Source organism: Delphinapterus leucas, unplaced genomic scaffold (genome assembly GCF_059928025.1).
Source record: "Delphinapterus leucas isolate spDelLeu-1000000601 "Yukka" unplaced genomic scaffold, BTC_Dleu_Yukka2 spDelLeu_asBTCV2_sq80, whole genome shotgun sequence".
In the NCBI taxonomy this organism is placed as follows: domain Eukaryota; kingdom Metazoa; phylum Chordata; class Mammalia; order Artiodactyla; family Monodontidae; genus Delphinapterus; species Delphinapterus leucas.
In genome coordinates this window covers 1,130,400-1,151,838 of record NW_028322289.1, presented here as the reverse complement: position 1 = coordinate 1,151,838, position 21,439 = coordinate 1,130,400, and the positions used below count along the sequence as shown (strand labels likewise).

The following is a 21,439-nucleotide window of genomic DNA, read 5'->3' as shown; positions in this document are numbered from 1 at the left end:
TTCCCGGACCAGGGATCGAACCCGTGTCCCCTGCATTGGCAGGTGGATTCTTAACCACTGTGCCACGAGGGAAGTCCCAGTATTTTCATTTAATTCAGATTGTAGACAGACAGTTTTTAGTGGTAACTCCTTTCCCCTTGATTGTTACAAGCCTCACTGTATGTGCTGTCATTTACATCGAGGACATTGTATTCTCTTTTATAGTTGAGTCTGTCATTTATGTCGGAGGAATGAGGACATTGTAACTGTATTCTCTTTTATAGTTGAGTCTGAAGGACATAGACTAAGGTAGGCAATCTGTTAAAGGATTTAGGGTAATAATAACTTCGATTATCCAAGTGATTACTTTAGCTTTCTCAATCTCATACTGTCCATTTTTGGCCAAAGAATTTTTTGTTGTAGGTGGGCTGTCCCGCACATTGTATGCACCTCCCTGGCGTGACAACCCCAGATCACCCCGGTTGAAAACAACTGCTTCCTTTTCATAAGATTATCTAAAATTCCAGCAGGCCTTTCCCCTCTTTTCCTGCAATATTTCACATTGTGAGCCGTTAACGCAGGTGGAGGCACAAGCTGGGTTAGTAGTACGAAGGAAGTACCAGGATGCCTTCATATTCTGCATTCGGCATATTTATGGGAACAACCAACATTTCTGTGCCAGGCCAACGGGGCACAAAGGTGATGAGGGCAGAGTCTCTGCAGAAGCTCAGTCTGGAGGCGCCTGCTCCTCTGTGGCCTGGCTAAGCCTTCAGTTACAGAACGGGCGGCCTCGTGGGTGCTGGAAGGTCCTTCAGGGGAGGAGCACGGCTGGCAGGTGCGCTGTACTTTCCTTTTCCGTAGTAATTTCAGATTAATTCAGTGTACCGAATACAGTTATGGTCCTATTAGATTCTTATCCCTGGGGTAAAGATCAGCTGAGTGGGTCTCTAAGCAAGAGCTAGGGTAAGAATTAAAACTCAGTCATTCTTCCTCCTCCTAAGAACATACCGAGGGGAAAGGAACACTTTCGGTTCTGTAGGGGGAGTTTAAAAGCAGATAAATGGCTTTTGAGGGAAGTTCCTGTGCAGGCTGACATGACCCCCTGGAAGGGCCAACTGGAGAGTTGTGAGGTGTCCTCTTGCTGGAGCCTGCTGCTCGGCACCGCACGAGGGAGGGGAAAGCACCGGGCAGGCCTGCGGGGATGAGGCTTGACAGATGGCGGCCAAAGTGAGGTAAGTGGTAGGATTCTTTTGGAAGCTACTTATTCTGCTAAATGGCCTAAAAAATTTAAAGTGCTGTAAAACATTCTCTTACAAATTTAATATTTGCTATAAAATCATTGCAGAAGCAGTTGAATGATTTTTAGTTGTCTTTATTAAAATGAAACAAATTAGGTACAAAAACCTTTGTTCCAAATAGATACTATGTATCTTACCAATGTTTTTGCTTGGTTTTGAGTTTTAAAGATTGGTGTAGAAATTATTTCTAATATAAATAAATGATTATTTCTTCCTCAGAGGGTTGATTTTTGTAGTACGCTGTTTACAAAAACTGAGTAAGTGAAAATGACAGTTTATAAATTTGTACCATTTAGGAAAAAAATGTTTATGTAGTGTAGCATGAATAACAGCAGATAAAACCATTGAAGATGTTAGTTTTTACACAGGTGGTAAAACCTTTAAAACAGACTCCAACATGCATTACATGTGCATTTCTGACCTTAACGTGCAAAAACAAAGCTACTGGTTAAAATAGACTTATTTTTGCTACAACTGAGCACACTTGTAAAATCCTTATTTTTATCATTAATTTCAATGAATAGCTTTGAAGCTATTCTGCTTAAAATGAGAATAATTTAAAACAATAATATTGAACACTGTAACCCAAAACTAATGGAAAACTACAGTGCTGCTGTGAACAAAGCCAGACAACAAAGTCAGACATTCTGGCAATGTGTAAAACACGAAGAAAAATGTTCCCCCAAGTTGTAGAACACTGAGGTACACAGAACAGTCTTCTCATATAAATCAAAGGTTTTCAAAGAAAAGGGAAAATACTCATTTGTTGTTGGCATCACCGATGTCTAGGTAAGCTGTAGTTAAATCACCCGGACAAATACAAAATTGATAATTCCGTCTTTAAAATAAAATAACCAAGAACTATTCCATAAATAGGATGCTACCTACTGGGGAAAATGGCTATGCATGTAGGCTACATTGTCTTCCGTCCTGGCAGCAGATGGACTGACTGCAGGTGAAAACACTCATAGAATGGAGGTTAGTTATTTCATTAGTGATACTTGAGAAAGTCCCATTTATGCCAAACCAGCAGCGCCCCTAAATAAACAAAACTTTCACAAGAAAATTCCTAAGTCACTTCCTCCATGTGGCCTTCCTCCGATCAACCCCAAAGATCTGTGAGACCTCCTTTATTCTGTATCCCATCATCATCTCAATCCCAAAATTTAATTAAGGATTTTCCAGACTTCTTCTTTAGAATGTTTTCTGAAACAAATGGATTTGTGAGGATCTGGAAGTCATATATAAGCTTTCCTACAGTTATAGACTTTAAATGAAGTTTGGCTTCTATATTATATTGACACCTGTGAATCTGTTGCTTAATATCAATAAAAGCTCCCCAGACTCTCTGAGTGTGATGCTTTTCTTTCCAAAGGCACAGACCTAGGCTTCCTGGTGTCATCCTTCTGTATATAGCTGTGCTCAGGTCAGCGGTGATGGTCAGCAGCCTGCCCGGGGTGAGAGTCTCCCTAAAAGGGACCCCAGAAATTGATCTACCTTTCAAGAGGCTCCATCAGCATCCAGAAACACTGTACCCTATCTCGAAAGGCATCGGTCCTGCTGCTCTGCAAATCAATGTTCTCCAGGCCTCATTTTGGCAGCGTGGGCCCTGGAAGTCTTTCTGTGCTGTACTTCTGTAGCCTTCCTTCTTGTGCACCCGCACTGCAACCTCTGCAACTTCCCCTTACTTGGCGCTGGGATTTCAGGACCTAGGAATTTTCCACGATGTCCTTCTACATGCTTTTCATCGGCCGGCCTGGGCTGGCATGTCACACAAGGCTAGCTCCTTCGGCCAACCCCCTCTGCTTAGTCAGTGGCAGCTCCGCAAATGCTGGAGGGATGACTCAATGCACGGGAGTGTGTCCTAAATACTGCATTTGAAAGTGATAGTTTTCCTGAGCTTCTCATGACAATGACTAACCTCTCTGAATGTTTCTTTATGCCTGTGAATAGCTTATCGAAACGGATTAAGCATCCTTTTATGCATGTTCTTAGTAATACTGGCAATATAGTTCTTTTTGTTTGTTATGGAAATAACCCAAATTGGGAAAGGTAGCTTTAAAACTCCCCCGCTAACCAAAGCATGATCAATTGGGGAAAAAATTTCGAATTCTTTTCTTTTTCTTGTGAGAGGCATGGGAAATAATAGGAAAGGGAAAGTGGGGAGCACCACTCATCAAAAACATATTTTAAGAAATGTGCTGGCTTCTATTTCAGGAAGGTTTACATCAACACTGTTAACAGACAAATGAAGGAAAAGGAAATGTGGATCATTGGTATTGGTACTTTTCAGAAAGGCTGATTGATAATATTTTCTTGTATTTGAGATAATCAAGGACAGAAAGCAATGTCACAGGATGTGAATTACTCCTCATGACGGTGAGGAAGGTGCCTATTTTCTGTCTGTTGTACAGTATGTCTGGGAAGTCCCTCCCACACTGAGTCCTTGGTCTTTCTTCCTCTGACCCTTTCACATGACTTTGACTCCTTATTGGCAGGGCCTTTTCCTAAGATTCTTTTGCTGATAATCCAGTCATGCTGTTCTCACACAAAGGCGAGTACTAGAAATAGGCATGTCAGGCTATGACACAGCCTTCCTCCTCCTTTGAAGGGGTAATGACCTTATTCAAGATGCTTTTATTAGGTCTTCTCCGCAAGTTACCGGAGAAAAGTCATTGCATTTCATTCACACAACCATGCTGCCACTGCCAGTCTGGGTGGTTCTTCCAAGTCTCGGTCAACCCCCGTTTTACATGGCTGAGGCGAGGTAAGAAGTTGGACAATGAATTGTAATAACCTGGCTGATTTCTTACTTTGATTTAAAAAAAAACAAAACTAAGCATTATTATTTTTTTCTGCCTGTAAAAGTAGTCATTCCGACCGTAGAAAATACAGGGAAAACATAAAGAATAAAATTAAAATCCCACAAAATATCATCGTTATTAAATTTTGGTATTTTTCCTTCTATATCTGAGTTAAGTTATCTTGTCCCACTGGATGGGTGGGACCAACAAAAGAATTTTCTTTTTCTGTTATGGCCAAATCTACTGTTTCAACCTGGGAGGATCTGTCAGTTTTCTCATAGTGTGCATCACAGAGTTTAAAACTACTTGGAAATACAGCCCAAGCTGGCTGTGCTTCTTCACCTGGTACCTGGCAGTCAGGACTAGAAGCTGGTGACACTTCTTTAATTAAAGAACTGAAGGAGGGGGAAAAAAAACAGAAACAAAAACAAACAAAAAAAAAACAAACAAAAAAAACAACTGAAGGAGAAGTCTGAACCAACTTGAACTTCCTCTGCAACCTCAAGGGCACAGGTTTCTTTCGAAAGTATGAAAGCCACTGTCTGTAAGTTATCACCTTTTCTCTCACTTTCTCGTGGTTTCATTGACGTGTGATCAGCAGAGTTCACATCAGGCACCTCTTCAGGCTCAATTATTTCTTCCGCTGTCTCCTGAAGCTCTAAGCAGGGTAACGGGGCCTCCTGCTGCTGCTCCATCTCACCAGCGGATGCTTCTTCCCAGGGACTCGTGGGCGGTGATATGGTGAGAGTGAGGTCAAGGTCAGAATCCTCCTCTGATAACTCGAGGCTGACTTCCTCTCTATTCACAGATAGGCTGGTTTGTTTGGTAAATGCAGAATTAAATGTTTCAAAACTCATGTGTTCACTGTTTAGACCACTCTTGTCATTCTTTAGTTCTGAAGAGCCATCCGAAGCATTCCTCACTGATGGGACGCAGTCAAGTGAATCTTTTTCTTCCAAGGGATCAGAAGCTGACGATGAGACTACTTCTTCAAGCTGGGACGACTCTACAGTGTCTTCCGAAGAGATGCTGAAGAGACTCTGGCTCGACGGAAAACATTCTTGAGAGAGCTTCATTTCTTCTCTGGGTAACAAATAACTAGAACTTTTAACTAGTGATAATGCCTCTGTTACAAGGCAATTATCAGACGGCGATGGTGAGCCTGCAACAGCCTGCCCTTTCTGTAATGAACACATTTCTTTAGCAAGTATCTCTCTACTCACTGAGAAGGCACAAAGGTACTTAGCGCCTTGTTGTCCTGACATTGCCAGAGAGGGAACGTCCCTAAGACCCTGTGTCTTTTCAAATGCGGACACAGGATGTCTAAGGCTTGTAGCAGGTGATACTTGTTTAATCAACTCCACATTAAAGGGTGTAGGTTTATCAGCTCTGTTTACAACTTCTGTCTGTATTGGTGCATAGGCATTTTTTTCAAAACTGAATGTAACTCGTTCCAGATTAATCACTCCATACTCCGTATCATCCTCCCCTTCCAAGGATGACTGACATTCTTTGATTATAAGGCTGCTATGCTGGATAAAGCCCTGCAAAGCACCTGTTTTTGTTTGCATTTTTGCATGAAAAACATCAACTTTGCTTTCAAGGGTGCTGTACACAGACTTTTGAAAAATCATTGACGGATTGCTGATCCCATCGTAAGTCCTGGCGAATGTGGACTGTGTGACAGTATCATTATAAGATGTCACCTGTGTGCCATCAAGTGGCTCAAAGGTTTTATCTTCAGCAGGAATAGAAGATCCATTAGTTTGGGTACTTCCAATGCTAGAAAGCACCAGATTAGAGGTCTCTAGTTTATCTGACGACTCTTGTTCGGCTTTCCCCCCAATTATCTGAAATGATAAAAGCAAAAGAAATAAATTAATTTAAAAAATCAAGGGCCAAATAGATCTTTTTTTCAAGCATTTACATATGTGAAGAACAGAACAGACAAAGATCAATTTTAGTTTGCTCTGTTCTTTTGAATCTTCATAGGGTAGAGATCAAGCAAATCCCTCTCTTCTTAGGCTTAAAATACCCCCCAAATAGGAATTTGTTTTATCTAAATACACACACACGAGAACTCCAAAACTTTCTTAGTTGCACAGCCTTGTTTTTTTGTTTTTTTTTTTAATGGACTTTTGGGAAGAAAAGCGGCTAGACCACTGGCAATTTAAAGACTTGAAAATGCAGACTGTTTGCTAAATAGCATCACTTAATTCAGAAATGCAGCAGTAGAGGAAAAAGTGCTCAATTAATTTAAATTATTTTTAGTAAGATTAAAAGATAATCTTTAAAGCAAAGAATAACTTATTTTAAACACCAGCTTTCAATTAGACTATAAATGCACTGTCATCTGGAATGTTCCCATGAGGAAACACTAATTATTATCTCTTGTACTCAGAATACACTGATAAGCAGCTTTCCCAAGGTATCAATCTCTATCTTGTTAAATAAAAGTCCCTTACCCCTTAGCTGTCTTCTTAGCTTATAACTGGACATAATCTCTCTCTCAGTTTAATACCTCCCTATTCAACAAAGCAGCAGAAAACACAGTGCAGCTTGCATTAATAAACTCAACTAAAAGGACTGATTTAAACAGTACCAGAAAGGATTTAGCATAAACAGTAACAGAAATACCTCTGGACAATTTTGATAACCTCATAAAAAGGCTGTTTCTTTTCTTCTTTTTTTTAAAGGCTGAAGAATGGTCTTGTTCAGAATATGGTAAAGTGGATTGACCATACAGTTGACCTACACCTGTAGCTCTGGAACACTACGGCCACAGATTTCCTGCCAGATTTTGAAGCAGTCGTGTTGTAAGTCAGGACCTGTGTTTCAAATCTCTTGTTAAAAACATTTCTGCCTTAGTCAAAGAAAGACACTGACCTGAGCAATTGGCAGGGAGGAGCTGAGACTTGGTTTTAAGGGGACACGACTGGCCAGATACAAAGCGTAGAAAACTCTTGATGGCACACTCATTCTGAGAACAGTTCTATGACCCTCCCAATCGTACTGTGGCTGATAATGTTGGGCCATAGTCGTGAATCTCACCATGCCTGTGCTCTTAGTGAAATGAAAACTTTGATAATCCTAGTTTGCCCTAGAATAGGGAGTGGTACAGGATGTGTGTGCACCTTTAAAGTATGGGTACAGTATTCAAGAAGATGACGGAAACATGTTTCTAAGTATATGCTATAGAAAGTGTTAGGAATCGTTAATTTTAACATTCTACTTTCTACTTAATACTCTTTCATGTTTGCAAGAAAATCATTCCTAATTGGACACTACTAAAGTAAGTTAATATATATTACCACGACCGAAAATACTTTATAAGAAACTAGTGTGTGTATAAATATATATGTAATAATTAAAATCTGCCTGACTAAACATAAATACTTTCTTATTCTAAGGTAGTGATTTTATGTATCTCTTTGAGAATAAGATGAAATTTATGAACCCCATCCTCAGAAAAAGAACGCATACACACGTAACATATATTTTATGTGTACACATATAAACACACACATATGTGCATATATATACATAAATACATCCACAGAATTAGACACTGAGAAACAGCTAGAGTGTCCAGATCTGAGTCTTGGCCGGACAATTTACTATGTGCCTCCAGGCCATTCTGTACTTCTCCATCCTCAGTCTTCTCACCTATAAGATGGGTGGCACGGTCCTTACCTCACCCGGCCGTGTGAGAATTAACTGAGCTAATGCGAGTGAAGGGCTCAGACCAGTCTCTGGCCCACAGCGTTCCACCAGTCTTCATTCTGATGAAGATGAGCATCTGCAGACACTCACAGACCCTCTGAGGCTCACCCCTGGACCTGCAAATCCCCACGGAAGCCCAGGTACAGAAACTCAATGTTAACACAGGCACTGAAGGTGCCCAAACCCATGTAAAATTATTCTGTAATAAATCTGCTCTGAAAGCTTAAAAAGGCAGGTATTTTGTCAATCCATTTACTTAGAATCTTGATACAACTTTTTAATTTGCTCCAATTAAAATTCGATTATCAGGCTTCCCTGGTGGCGCAGTGGTTAAGAGCCTGCCTGCCGATGCAGGGAATACAGGTTCGTGCCCCAGTACGGGAAGATCCCACATGCCACGGAGCGGCTGGGCCCGTGAGCCGTGGCCGCTGAACCTGCGCATCTGGAGCCTGTGCTTTGCAAAGGAAGAGGCCACAACAGTGAGAGGCCCGCGTACCGCAAAAAAAAAAAAAAAAAAAAAAAAAAATTCGATTATCCGTCCTATCAGTTGAGAACAGTGAAATGAAACAAAGTGTATTTTTCATATTTACAAACAGTTATCTGCAGACTATGAGAGGTCTGGCATTTTATTTACTGTCTCAGGATTTGTTTTCTGTTTTGGTGGTACGCGGGCCTGTCACTGTTGTGGCCTCTCCCGTTGCGGAGCACAGGCTCCGGACGCGCAGCCTCAGCGGCCACGGCTCACGGGCCCAGCCGCTCCGCGGCATGTGGGATCTTCCCAGACCGGGGCACGAACCCGTGTCCCCTGCATCGGCAGGCGGACTCTCAACCACTGCGCCACCAGGGAAGCCCTCAGGATTTGTTTTTAAAAATATTTTTTAATATATTCAATTTTAGTTTCCTTTAAGGTTTATCAAAGATTTTTTATATTTATTATTACTGCATTTGATCCATAAACACTATTATAGGTAAACAGAATAAGTATTATTCACCTCTTTTAAAAGATAATAAGCTCAGAGAACAAGTAATTTGCCCCAAATCATACAACTAAAAAGCTACATAATTATGGTTGGCTCCCAGATCATCTGAGGCCTACGATTTTTTTCCTCCTTTTGTTTCTTCAATCAGGATGGTAGATAAGCTCCACCTGCAGACAATCCAGACTTTGTAAACTAAGTTTCTGGCATTCTAATCCTTTACATAGCTAGAGAATCCACTTTCCTAAAAGAAACCAATGCCTTGTTATGAATGTGATTTTACGTACAAAAAATATTTCTTCAAAAATAACACCAGCATTTACAGTATTCAGCTTGACCTACCTCATTATTACAGGAATAGATGAAATTCTGGCTTTCTGGGGTCTCTGGATGACCTGCTGTTGCAAACATTTCTTTCTGTTCATTCTGCACCCAAAGCTCCAAGCCTCTCACAGGCGGTGGTTTCATGAAAGGAAGCAGGGGGTCAGTGATTGGGAAGGACACTTTGGCAGTAGGACCTCTGGGAGCCTCATTAGTCTCCAACAGAGGGTCTACGGAGCACCTTTCCACACCGGAGGACTCTTCAATTTCACTGAATTCAAACGATTCTAACGTGCTATTTATGCACACGTATTTTGCTGGGTTGCTGTGTTCTACTACTTTTCGGGATGATTGTATGACTTTATTTTGATTGCTATAAAACAGAGCTACCCACATATGAAGTAAAAGCTTCACTTCTTCCATGGTATCTGGTAAATCAGTATTCCAAGGCCTGAGATTTTAAAGAAAGAAGAAACCAAAATCATTGAAAATGACTGTTTTAGTTGATTATCTTATAAGTAAGTGCCTTAATTATTAACCTTAGTTTTTGTGTTCATTTTTATTTTAAAAATTACATGAACATGAAACAATGAGTAAGATAAAAATGAAGTTGATATAACAAATAATTACAGTGAATCTGCTTGGTATTATTCCCAAGTTACTGGATCTTACACACTTCCTTCTCCCTCCCCAGGGTTTAGCACAAGTATCCCTTCTCGCTACATTTATCTCAACAGAAAAGTCCATCCACTTTCATCCAGGGTCACTCCCACTCACCCGTGTAGTGCTCTGACTACAGTCTTCTCCAGGGGGTTGTTGGTATACTTACTTGCCGTCTAAGCTGAACACGTAATCTGCTTCCCATACGAAAGTGACCTTAAAGGAGCCGTCACAGCTGAATACGGCACGAGAGCGGCAGAAGTCCTGCAGGCTGGAGGGCAGCACCCCGCTCCTGCGCCTGAGCGCTGGGGCCTCGGAAAGCTGCTGCAGTGGGGAGGTGACCTGCTGATGCCGAAATGGCATCACTTTCCCCACTGGGGTTCCCGCTTCAGGGCCTTTTGTGCCATTCTTGGCAAACGCAGGGCCTGGGGCCCCTCTCTGCTGTAGATGCTTCTTTGAATGTTCTGCAAGGAGCAGGGCATAGGAATGCTCCACAGCAACGACAGAGCTTTGGCTTGCGTCGGAACTTTCTAGGGTTTCCTCGGGCAGTGCTGACTGGGCTTCTGCAGGGGCCTGAATGCCGGCAACCAAGCTTTCTTCCTCCTGGCTGACCGTGGGGTCTGATGTCAGATTACTCTTATCAGAGGAGGGCTTGGATAACGGTCCACCTTTTTGACTTTTTACTCCTCTATGATATTCATGGTCTGATGTACCACGCAAAGAATGTTCTTTAGAAAGCAAAACATCGTTCTGTGGCAATTCAGAGGAGCAGGGCAAGTTTCTGGGCTCAGAGGATGGTGTGGTAGAGGTAGCAGCGCTTAATGCAAGATCAGCCAACATATTTAGGGCCTGGGAGTCACAGTTGACAATGGAGTTTTCAGGTGGGTCTTCTGGAGCCACTGTGATATTTTCTGGTTGAGCTGTACTTATGCTAATAACATCTTCTTGACCATCTGAAATTTCTGATTGAAGCTGTGAAGAAGTTTCTCCTTTGGCTTCAGCATAAAAGAAAAAAAGACACATAACACTTGATTTCCATAGAATTAATTCTTTGTCATATTCCTATGGTTCAGTGAAAATCAACAGTTAAGTCAACATATTCAAGAAAAACCTCTTGATATGTTGCATAAATTGTATGTTAAATTTTTATTACCAGAGTGAGGTCTTGTCCAACTTCCTGATGTATTATAATGTATTTACCAAGGAACAAGTCTTAAGGAATGTGCATATTAATTTAAAAAGAAATCACCCTTCAAAACTGCATGTACTCAGGCTTCCCTGGTGGCGCAGTGGTTAAGAGTCTGCCTGCCGATGCAGGGCATACGGGTTCGTGCCCCGGTCCAGGAAGATCCCACATGCCACGGAGCGGCTGGGCCCGTGAGCCGTGGCCACTGAGCCTGCGCGTCCGGAGCCTGTGCTCCGCAACGGAAGAGGCCACAACAGTGAGAGGCCCGCGTACCGCAAAAAAACAAAAACAAACAAACAAAAAAAACCTGCATGTACTGACCTACACACAAGGCATACTGCTCAGCTAAAGAAATATACAAAGAGAAAAAAACAAAAACAAGAAAACAAGACTCCTGCCCTCAGAGAGCTTACAATCTAGTGAGAATCTAAGAATTTCTAAGTTTAAAGTGTATATTATAGAAGGTTAATGTACTTTCTTAGAAATCATTTCCCTTGGCAAGTTATTAGAGAAACCACCTAAGTTCAAAATAGAGATGATTTTTAACCGTACTGATGTTTAATTATAATACGTTACGATACAAATAAAAAATGAGAAAAGTAAGAATATTCAGAATCGCCAATTAATTTCAAGTTTTAAAACTTCAGTTTCTGCATTAAAAACATTTCCTCTCTATTCTATCTGCAAAAAAGCAAATCTCCTCATCTACTGATAATTCTCCTTACAGCAGGTACTCAAATCTACCCACTGGCATTCGGTCAGAAAACTAACATTCTCAGGTGGTTTACTTGCCTTCTCAGGACTTTGATTCAGCCTTTTAAAATGTGATTATCATGAAGGACAAAGTTCTCAACAATACTGGGCAGTGAGTCCCTGTAGCAGGTGGCTGGATGGACAGAAAAGCCAACTGTGCTCCTCTTTATAATTAGCAGTAGCAGGTCTGAAATAAATTACTAACCTGTCTGCAAAGCCCAATGACAGTACATTTACAGAGAAAACTCTGGCCTATGAGGTCATCAAACAGAATGACAAGAGTGTGTGTATGGTGAGGAGGGTAAAATTAATCAACCACTGCCCAGTTTTTATTTAAAATATCAAAGCCCAACGGGGTGAGGTACGAGAAAGTGGCCCAAAGAGGGCTGTCTCGTGAACCCTCCGGGTGTACTGGAAACACATTCATTTTAGGATCTGATGTGTTTACTGACACTAAGTTCATTCTATCCTTAAATACTATGGTTCTTACACTGAGTATCACTATGAGGAAGGTCGAATATAGAGAACACTGTATTGAGTCAAGAAAAAGGGTTCATTTTCATATGTGTCATTTCAGGTAAATCATTTAATAACTGACTTGCTAGAGGTTTTCAATTAATTAAAAATACAATACTGATCATCTATCTCTTTTAAGAAATATAGATAAAATGATGCCAAATAAATTATAAAAAATTAAAGAGTTCAGTAAATAAAAACTATATTGAAAACTTTAAAAAGGACAGAAAACCATTAGTTTCAGTAACAAAATGATTGAGCCTTCTTAAACTCTGATATTTCAAGTAAAAGAAATGAAGTGGATTAGCATGGGTGATTAAGAAATAAAAGAAAAAATTAACACATTATTTAAAAGGTGGTAATCTTAAAATTTTAACTTGGAATGTGGCTGCACAATATATACAGACACTTGCAATACAAATCGCCCTATTTCTGAATACCCATTCTGGAAACTTTTCATTTTCTGGGCTCACTTTTCTGCCAATGCCCAGTTGCACACCTCCTCCCACTAATCGATTAGCCTACAAGTATATAGAAGCCAATTCAGCACAAGGAATTCTAATGACAAGGCTGGGAATACAATGCATTATGTATGTATCTATACTCATCCTGTTCACAAACTAATTGGAAAGACAGGACCAAGACACACCAGATGATTGGAAAATAGTATGAATTAACTCTTTAACGTTCTCAAAAACCCAAAAAAGAAATGGAAAAAAAAGGAGAAATGAGTGCAGATCAGAGCATCAGGAAATAACTCCGGGTGGACTTAGCTGAGCAGAGGGGACTGCACAGGAGTGACAACAGGCGTGGTTCGTGTGGGTGGCACCATGTGCCTGGCAGGGAAGGCACGCATTGGGAAACGGCAGGAGAGAAATGTGCACCCGTGGGTAAGACCACCTCGTAACTGCCTGGGGAGACAAGCAGAGAGGCTGTGTTGGGTATGACTCTCTACAGGCTGTACGGTGATATGACTGAGGAGCTTTCAGAAAAATCTTCAGCCATAAACAACATTAACGAAACTGAGGAAAGGGACTTCCCTGTGGTCCAGTGGTTAAGACTCTGCGCTTCCAATGCAGGCAGTGTGGGTTCGATCCCTGGTCAGGGAACCGAGATCCCACATGCTGCAAGGTGTGGCCGAAAAAATTTTTTTAAACAATGAGGAAAGAAAAAACCAAGCTCATCCATAATACCATCACCCCAACAAAACAAGAGTTTCTTTCCCTGAATTCCACTAAATTTGAGGCTTTTAAAAAACCTAAAGGTAGATGAGAGAAAGTAGAATCATGAGATTAGACAGAAAACTGATGGAAATACAGAGATATGAGGAAATGAAGGGTTTTCTAAACAAAAAACACCACCACACATACAACACAGTAGGACTCAATACCGAAGATACTGTAAAATGTATAGATTTTGCAGCTTGGTGGAGCTGCACTCTACTCAGAGAGACGGGTGTGAAGAGGGACATGGAGCTGGGAGAAAAGTGAGGTCCGCGGTGATGAGGGAACGTGCCAGCAACGAGGAGGTTCCAGCAGGTGGAACACGGAACCAGCAGTCAGCTGCTGGCTCACAGAAGGAGACTTGGTTATTCACTTCCGCACAAGTAGAAGTAGAAAAGTAAAACTGCTTTTAAAATTAATTTAATGCCTTTTGAAACCAAATACAGGGGCTTCCCTGGTGGCGCAGTGGTTGAGAGTCCGCCTGCCGATGCAGGGGACACGGGTTCGTGCCCCGGTCCGGGAAGATCCCACATGCCGCGGAGCGGCTGGGCCCGTGAGCCACGGCTGCTGAGCCTGCGCGTCTGGAGCCTGTGCTCCGCAACGGGAGAGGCCACAGCAGTGAGAGGCCCACGTACCGAAAAAAAACAAGAAAAAATACAAGTGAAATACAGGATTCGAGATTACTGACTGCTTTGAACCATGTCTTTACAGTTCCCTCTGGACAAACTTATAATATCTTCTATAACTGATTATGGTCCAGAAAAATACTGCCAGATGCTACTTGCTTGTGAATTTAGTCATTAGAAAAGGCCATTTATACTTTAACTCTGCTAAACAGTTCATGTTCAGGCTTTCTGCAGAATGAAAAGTAGGGTCTATTTAGTGAAGGTATGAATCTTGGCACTTTCTTATTTATTCACAATGGGAAACCAAGTTACTTGTCCTGTCAGTGTCTGAACTAAAGAAGACCACAAGAACGTGACAGATTTCAACTGATCTTATACTGTTTCAATATACTACTTTATAACCTCGATTAGTCTGTATTACGGTGCTGAAATTTACAGGAAGAGGACTTCTTACCAGGTTGCGGCTGCTTTCTGATTCTGGGATTCTGATTGCCTTTTACTATATTTTCCCTCTGTTTTTGTGGAGAATTCTTCACAGGTGGCTCAGCCCTTGGAACAGTTTTGACTGGAGATGTCTCTCGTTTCCTTGCCCTTTTAGCATTCGTTGACCCTGGAACATCTTTAGAAATAGGAGCTTCTTGGTTTTTCCAATCCAATTTGGTTGTCTGTACAAACTGTGCAGTCAGCACTTCAGCACCTTATGCAGAAAAGACACCGTTTTCTAAGGGGTAGGGGGCGCACATATTTATCAGCATAGCTTTCCTTTGATTTGTTTTGGGGGGGAAACTTTAATAATGGGGAATAAAATATAAAATTGGGGGTATTTCATTAAAAGATTTTTGAACTTGCTAAGTGTTGGTCTATACCCCTAATTAGGATTAGGAGAAAAATATCAGAGTAGTAACTTTATAGAAACAAGGCATGACTTAATTTTTAAAAAAGATTCCATAATCTTTGCTGACTGATGTGGCAGGTAAGGCTGAACATGCTAGTTCACAGCACAGGGTGACGGATAATTCAATTTACACAAAAGCGACACAGCTCCCACAAAGCCATGTGGTTAAAACCATGATCACACTGTAGAGAAGAGACTGTAGGTTCACAAAGAGCCATCTTACATATTTTCCTTCACTACACCTAAATATCAAAGCTTTAACACTGCCTGAAAAATCATCTCTTAAGAGAAGACAGAGGAAGGTACATTGAAGAAAGTCCTCTTCTGATTTAACTTCCTATAAATCTATTATAATTGCTCATTTCTCTTACAAAATGCTCAGCTTTACTTCTCGCAGGGAAGGAAGGAAAGAACTAAAGGTGGGGGCACATGAGGAGAAAAAACTATTAACAACCTGCTTGTATCACACGCAGAAAGTGTTTCAATCCTTTAAGAGTTAAAAAAAAATGTTAATAAATGTTCCCTGTGAAAACGTTTTCCCCATTGACTATATAAAATAATCACACGTGTGAATGTTTGCAAATATTTTAAAATCACGTTATATGGAAAATACTATTTCTAATTCATTGAGAACAGAAAACATATTAAACAGTTTCAGAATGTGATGGTTATTAGTGAAATGTAGAAAAGAGACCAGTTTCATTTTATTCTTTTGAAGGTTAGAAAAATAAACGGTTTTTTAAAAAAGCTTTTAGACTCTCTTAATGTTGTACATTTCCCTGGGTCTAATTATTTTCTTCCCTACTAAACTATCAAAGGCAATAAAGCAGCAGTTTTGTTTTCAGAGTAAGACTTCTGATTTTATACTGGTTACAATTTCTAAAATTTTTAGCATAAAAAAAGGCAAAATATAAGTCAAGCAGGAAAACTGTTAAGACTAAATTAAGAAGAGAAAGAAAATAAGATGAGATGATCAAGACTAGGGGAAGCGTAACATCTGCACGGGCGGGAGGGGAACATCTCTCACAACCTAGGTCCTGCGAGGAAAAGGAGAAACACGAAACAGGTGACCCTGCACGGACTGCCCTGCTTATTTGCATCACTCAATGACATGTTTCTCAAGCTGCATGCAATAACCCATGGGTGTATTATAAAATAAACTTAATGGGCTGCAACCAGAATTCTTTGTTAAATGAAACAGAAGATATCAGATTGTATTACACATAGTTAGGGTAAATGCTTCCTGAAATTTCTGTTTCAGTAATGTATGAATTTGTGTGTACTGGACTACAATATACAATGTATTTCTTTTCTATTTTTTTTTTGAGCTTTTGTGGTATTATATTTAGTCATCTTGGCTGGTTTAATCACATCGTTGTTGTTGTTCATTTTTTGGCCACACTCTGTGGCATGTTGTGTCTTAGTTCCCTGACCAGGGATCAAACCCGTGCCCTGTGCACTGGAAGTGTGGAGTTGTAACCACTGTACTGCCAGGGACATCCCTAAAACATATTTCTTATAGTGGATGAAATTAGCACACTTGAGAAACAGTGACAACATATATGTTGAATTATAGGTAATTTATTTAATACCTTTAAAATGGTTCATATAGAGAGAAACCCAATATGGTTGGCCTGGAATTTGTGAGGAAATGTAGAGTGTGAGTTGCTGCTTCATACTGCCGTTCTTTCTACCACCCTCCTAAACACACACACACACACACACACACACACAATTTCTCAAACTATAATTGGCCAGAAATAACTACTTGTTAAACCACAGGGTAAAATCTTAATTATCTAGGATCCTGGGGATCCACACACCTCCAGTGTTTCTTCTTTAGGCATCAGAATTTTAAAATTCAAAATACTATAGATAGGGTTGGCAAATTTTTTCTGTGAAGGGCCAGACCTCAGTCACAGCCGCCCACCTGTGCCAGCACAGTGAAGTACAGAGACAACAGGTAATGCCTGAGGGACCCTTTGGCCCAAGTCTGCTCACCTCTTCGCTAAGGGGTCATAGAGCATAAGTTCCCTAGTTTTAAACAAAATACACCACACATAATCTGAGATGACTCTAAGCCAAAATTGTGTTATTTGTCGTGCTCTGTTCACTGAAGTGCATTTGACTAACATTAAATGGCTCTGGACGCTGATTCTCCCTCAGTTTTCAGGGGGCAACAAAACCACTTGAGGAACTGTTTCAATATATATGTCTCGAGGCCACTGGACCTTGTTTCAGTAGGTCTGTAGTAGGATCCAGACGACCACTTTTAAAACACACAAAGGATTAGAAATTCTGCCCCAGGATGCTCTAGTTCTGGGAGAGTCCAGGCACTTTCCCCCCTCTTTAAACATGTTCAGGCTATCACTTATCAGTTTTTGCCATCTGTTCTTAGTGTGCCTGATTTTAGCAGATCCTCTTCTTCCACTCGAATTTGTCCGAGGACAGTTCAGAAACTGAATGACCTTATTTCTTAGACAGGTAAGTAAATAACTGAGTGATGATTTGAGCAGTTTTACAAGTGAAATACAAGCTTTTGGTGGGTGGGCTTTTGTCCTATTTCTTGATTTTCATGTCATCTAGATTAGCGCTTCTCCAACTTTAGCATGCACACAGATCACCTGGAGAGAGCTAACGGACACTGTCTAGCTACAGTCCAGGATGGTCACACAGGAACAGGGTTAACACACAACAGTTATTACTAATTGCTCATCTGAAAATCCATACAGACCATGCTTACCGTTTTCTCTTTTCTGACGGAACTTGAGAGCTGTGCGAGAGTCTGGACGCTTCTTTGCTCCACCACGAGTTCTTCTGGGAAAGGGACGGCACAACTTCACCCTTTTACTCTGTACCACGGGCAGCGTGCCTGCTTTTCTCTTACGCTGAACTCTCAGATTTGATGCGGGACTTGATGGGACCAGAGCTCCCTGCCTTGCTTTAAACATCTCTTCAGAATTCTTTTGTGTTTCTGTTTCTTTTCTTACTTCTGCCGCTGAGTTGTGAAATTCAGCACCTGGAGTCATAACTAAAGAAAATCCAGCATCACAAATTCCATCTGAAATACCTTATTTCTTGGACAGGTAAGTAAATAACTGAGTGATGATCTGAGCAGTTTTACAGGTGAAATACAAGCTTTTGGTGGGTGGGCTTTTGTCCTATTTCTTGATTTTCATGTTATCTAGATTAGCGCTTCTCCAACTTTAGCATGCACACAGATCACCTGGAGAGAGCTAACGGACACTGTCAAGCTACAGTCCAGGATGGTCACACAGGAACAGGGTTAACACACAACAGTTATTACTAATTGCTCAGCTGAAAATCCATACAGACCAGGCTTACCGTTTTCTCTTTTCTGACGGAACTTGAGAGTTGTGCGAGAGTCTGGACGCTTCTTTGCTCCACCACGAGTTCTTCTGGGAAAGGGACGGCACAACTTCACCCTTTTACTCTGTACCACGGGCAGCGTGCCTGCTTTTCTCTTACGCTGAACTCTCAGATTTGATGCGGGACTTGATGGGACCAGAGTTCCCTGCCTTGTTTTAAACATCTCTTCAGAATTCTTTTGTGTTTCTGTTTCTTTTCTTACTTCTGCCGCTGAGTTGTGAAATTCAGCACCTGGAGTCATAACTAAAGAAAATCCAGCATCACAAATTCCATCTGAAATACCTTATTTCTTGGACAGGTAAGTAAATAACTGAGTGATGATCTGAGCAGTTTTACAGGTGAAATACAAGCTTTTGGTGGGTGGGCTTTTGTCCTATTTCTTGATTTTCATGTTATCTAGATTAGCGCTTCTCCAACTTTAGCATGCACACAGATCACCTGGAGAGAGCTAACGGACACTGTCAAGCTACGGTCCAGGATGGTCACACAGGAACAGGGTTGACACACAACAGTTATTACTAATTGCTCATCTGAAAATCCATACAGACCATGCTTACCGTTTTCTCTTTTCCGACGGAACTTGAGAGTTGTGCGAGAGTCTGGACGCTTCTTTGCTCCACCACGAGTTCTTCTGGGAAAGGGACGGCACAACTTCACCCTTTTACTCTGTACCACGGGCAGCGTGCCTGCTTTTCTCTTACGCTGAACTCTCAGATTTGATGCCGGACTTAATGGGACCAGAGCTCCCTGCCTTGCTTTAAACATCTCTTCAGAATTCTTTTGTGTTTCTGTTTCTTTTCTTACTTCCGCCGCTGAGTCGTGAAATTCAGCACCTGGAGTCATAACTAAAGAAAATCCAGCATCAATAAATTCCATCTGAAATACCGTACTTCTTAGACAGGTAAGTAAATAACTGAGTGATGATTTGAGCAGTTTTACAAGTGAAATACAAGCTTTTGGTGGGTGGGCTTTTGTCCTATTTCTTGATTTTCATGTTATCTAGATTAGCGCTTCTCCAACTTTAGCATGCACACAGATCACCTGGAGAGAGCTAACGGACACTGTCAAGCTACAGTCCAGGATGGTCACACAGGAACAGGGTTAACACACAACAGTTATTACTAATTGCTCAGCTGAAAATCCATACAGACCATGCTTACCGTTTTCTCTTTTCTGACGGAACTTGAGAGTTGTGCGAGAGTCTGGACGCTTCTTTGCTCCACCACGAGTTCTTCTGGGAAAGGGATGGCACAACTTCACCCTTTTACTCTGTACCACGGGCAGCGTGCCTGCTTTTCTCTTACGCTGAACTCTCAGATTTGATGCGGGACTTAATGGGACCAGAGCTCCCTGCCTTGCTTTAAACATCTCTTCAGAATTCTTTTGTGTTTCTGTTTCTTTTCTTACTTCCGCCGCTGAGTCGTGAAATTCAGCATTTGGAGTCATAACTAAAGAAAATCCAGCGTCACAAATTCCATCTGAAATACATGGAGACTGAGGACAGTCTGCCAATAAGTCTAGTGCAGTAGATACTTCCAAAATGTACCCATTAGGATTTGAAGAATAAGATCTCAACTGAGTTAAAGACTGTAAAGGGCACTTTTCAGCTGGAGGAGTCAAGTCAAAACCACTGGACACTTTGCCAAAGAATGCAGTCTCTTTAATTCCATCCTGAGAAGCAGCAGTCAATGAAGGACTTTTGTCCACCTTGTACAGTTCTTGGAGATTATGCTTTACTAATGTGTTTGGACAGATTCCTTTTTCAGAAAATGATTTCTTTGCTTCCAGCAGGGCACAATTAAGGGCAGGTAAAATAGGTACCACCTTCAATGAGATGTCATCTTCAACTTTCAAGTCTTTCAGCCCTAAAATATATACACATGTATTAAAAACCCAAAGTTCTTGTTTTTTCAAAAACATGCAGGAAAAAACGCTTTAGATTACAAAATTACAGGATGGTTAAATATGATACAGTGTTTCAAATGGTAATCTAAATAGCAATTAATAGAAGACTTATGGATGCACTTAATGAACATATATTATCTCCATATATATGAAAACACGCACACACAGAACCAAAAAAGAGTCACTCAGATGGGATCACCAGGTGAGAATGAAGAAGGCAGGCCCGCCTGCAGCTCCATCTCATCTGACCAGGAGCCCAGCGTGGGCTCAATGCACCGGCATTTAGAGTTGGCAGAATTACTTTTCTATTCTCATCTTCTGCTTTTAAAATGTATCTAATCTGTACCTTATATGACCTACTTCAAATTCTCTTAAGAAGGTAGTCACAGGTGCAAACTTTCAGTTATAGGATAAATAAGTACTAAAGATGTAATGTACAACATAATAAAAAATAATTAACACTGCTGACGTTACATATGAAAGTTAAGAAAGTAAATACTGGGACTTCCCTGGTGGCGCAGTGGTTGAGAATCCACCTGCCTTTGCAGGGTACACGGGTTCGAGCTCTGGTCTGGGAAGATCCCACATGCCATGGAGCAACAAAGCCCGTGCACCACAACTACTGAGCCTGCGCTCTAGAGACTGCGAGCCACAACTACTGAGCTTGCATGCCACAACTACCGAAGCCCGCGTGCCTAGAGCCAGTGCTCTGCAACAACAGAAGCTACCACAATGAGAAGCACGTGCACTGCAATGAAGAGTAGCCCCCGCTAGCCGCAACTAGAGAAAGCCTGCAGCAACGAGGACCCAACACAGCCAAAGAAGGAAAAAGAAGGGAAATACTAATAGTTCTCATCACAAGGGAAAAAATGTTTTTTCTATTTTCTTTAATTTTGTATCTATATGATATGATGGATGTTCACTAGAATTACTGTGGTAGTTGTTTCATAATGTATGTAAGTCAAATCTTTATGCTGGTAAACCCTAAACTTATATAGTGCTGTATGTCAATTATATAATATCTCAATAAAACTGGAAGAAACTAGAGTTACAACACAAACCAGTTGAACTAAAAGAAAGTAAACCCTAAGTAACCCCCAACTCTCATGGTAACTACTGCTATATATTTCATCACCTTCTCTAGCAAATGCAATTTTTTAATATTATGTAACTAGACTGACTA

At 41.0% G+C, this 21,439-nt stretch overlaps 1 protein-coding gene across 1 annotated transcript; it reads right to left on the bottom strand.

The window, feature by feature from the left end:
* Positions 1 to 1,335: 1,335 nt before the first annotated feature.
* LOC149743801 (protein TASOR 2-like) lies at positions 1,336 to 20,286 on the bottom strand. The gene is given in 6 exon segments (XM_089906155.1): positions 1,336 to 5,931; positions 9,124 to 9,553; positions 9,880 to 9,935; positions 9,937 to 10,757; positions 14,521 to 14,763; positions 19,512 to 20,286. Coding segments are annotated over 6 exon segments (3,777 nt in total). The 5' UTR covers positions 20,272 to 20,286; the 3' UTR covers positions 1,336 to 4,464.
* Positions 20,287 to 21,439: the final 1,153 nt, after the last annotated feature.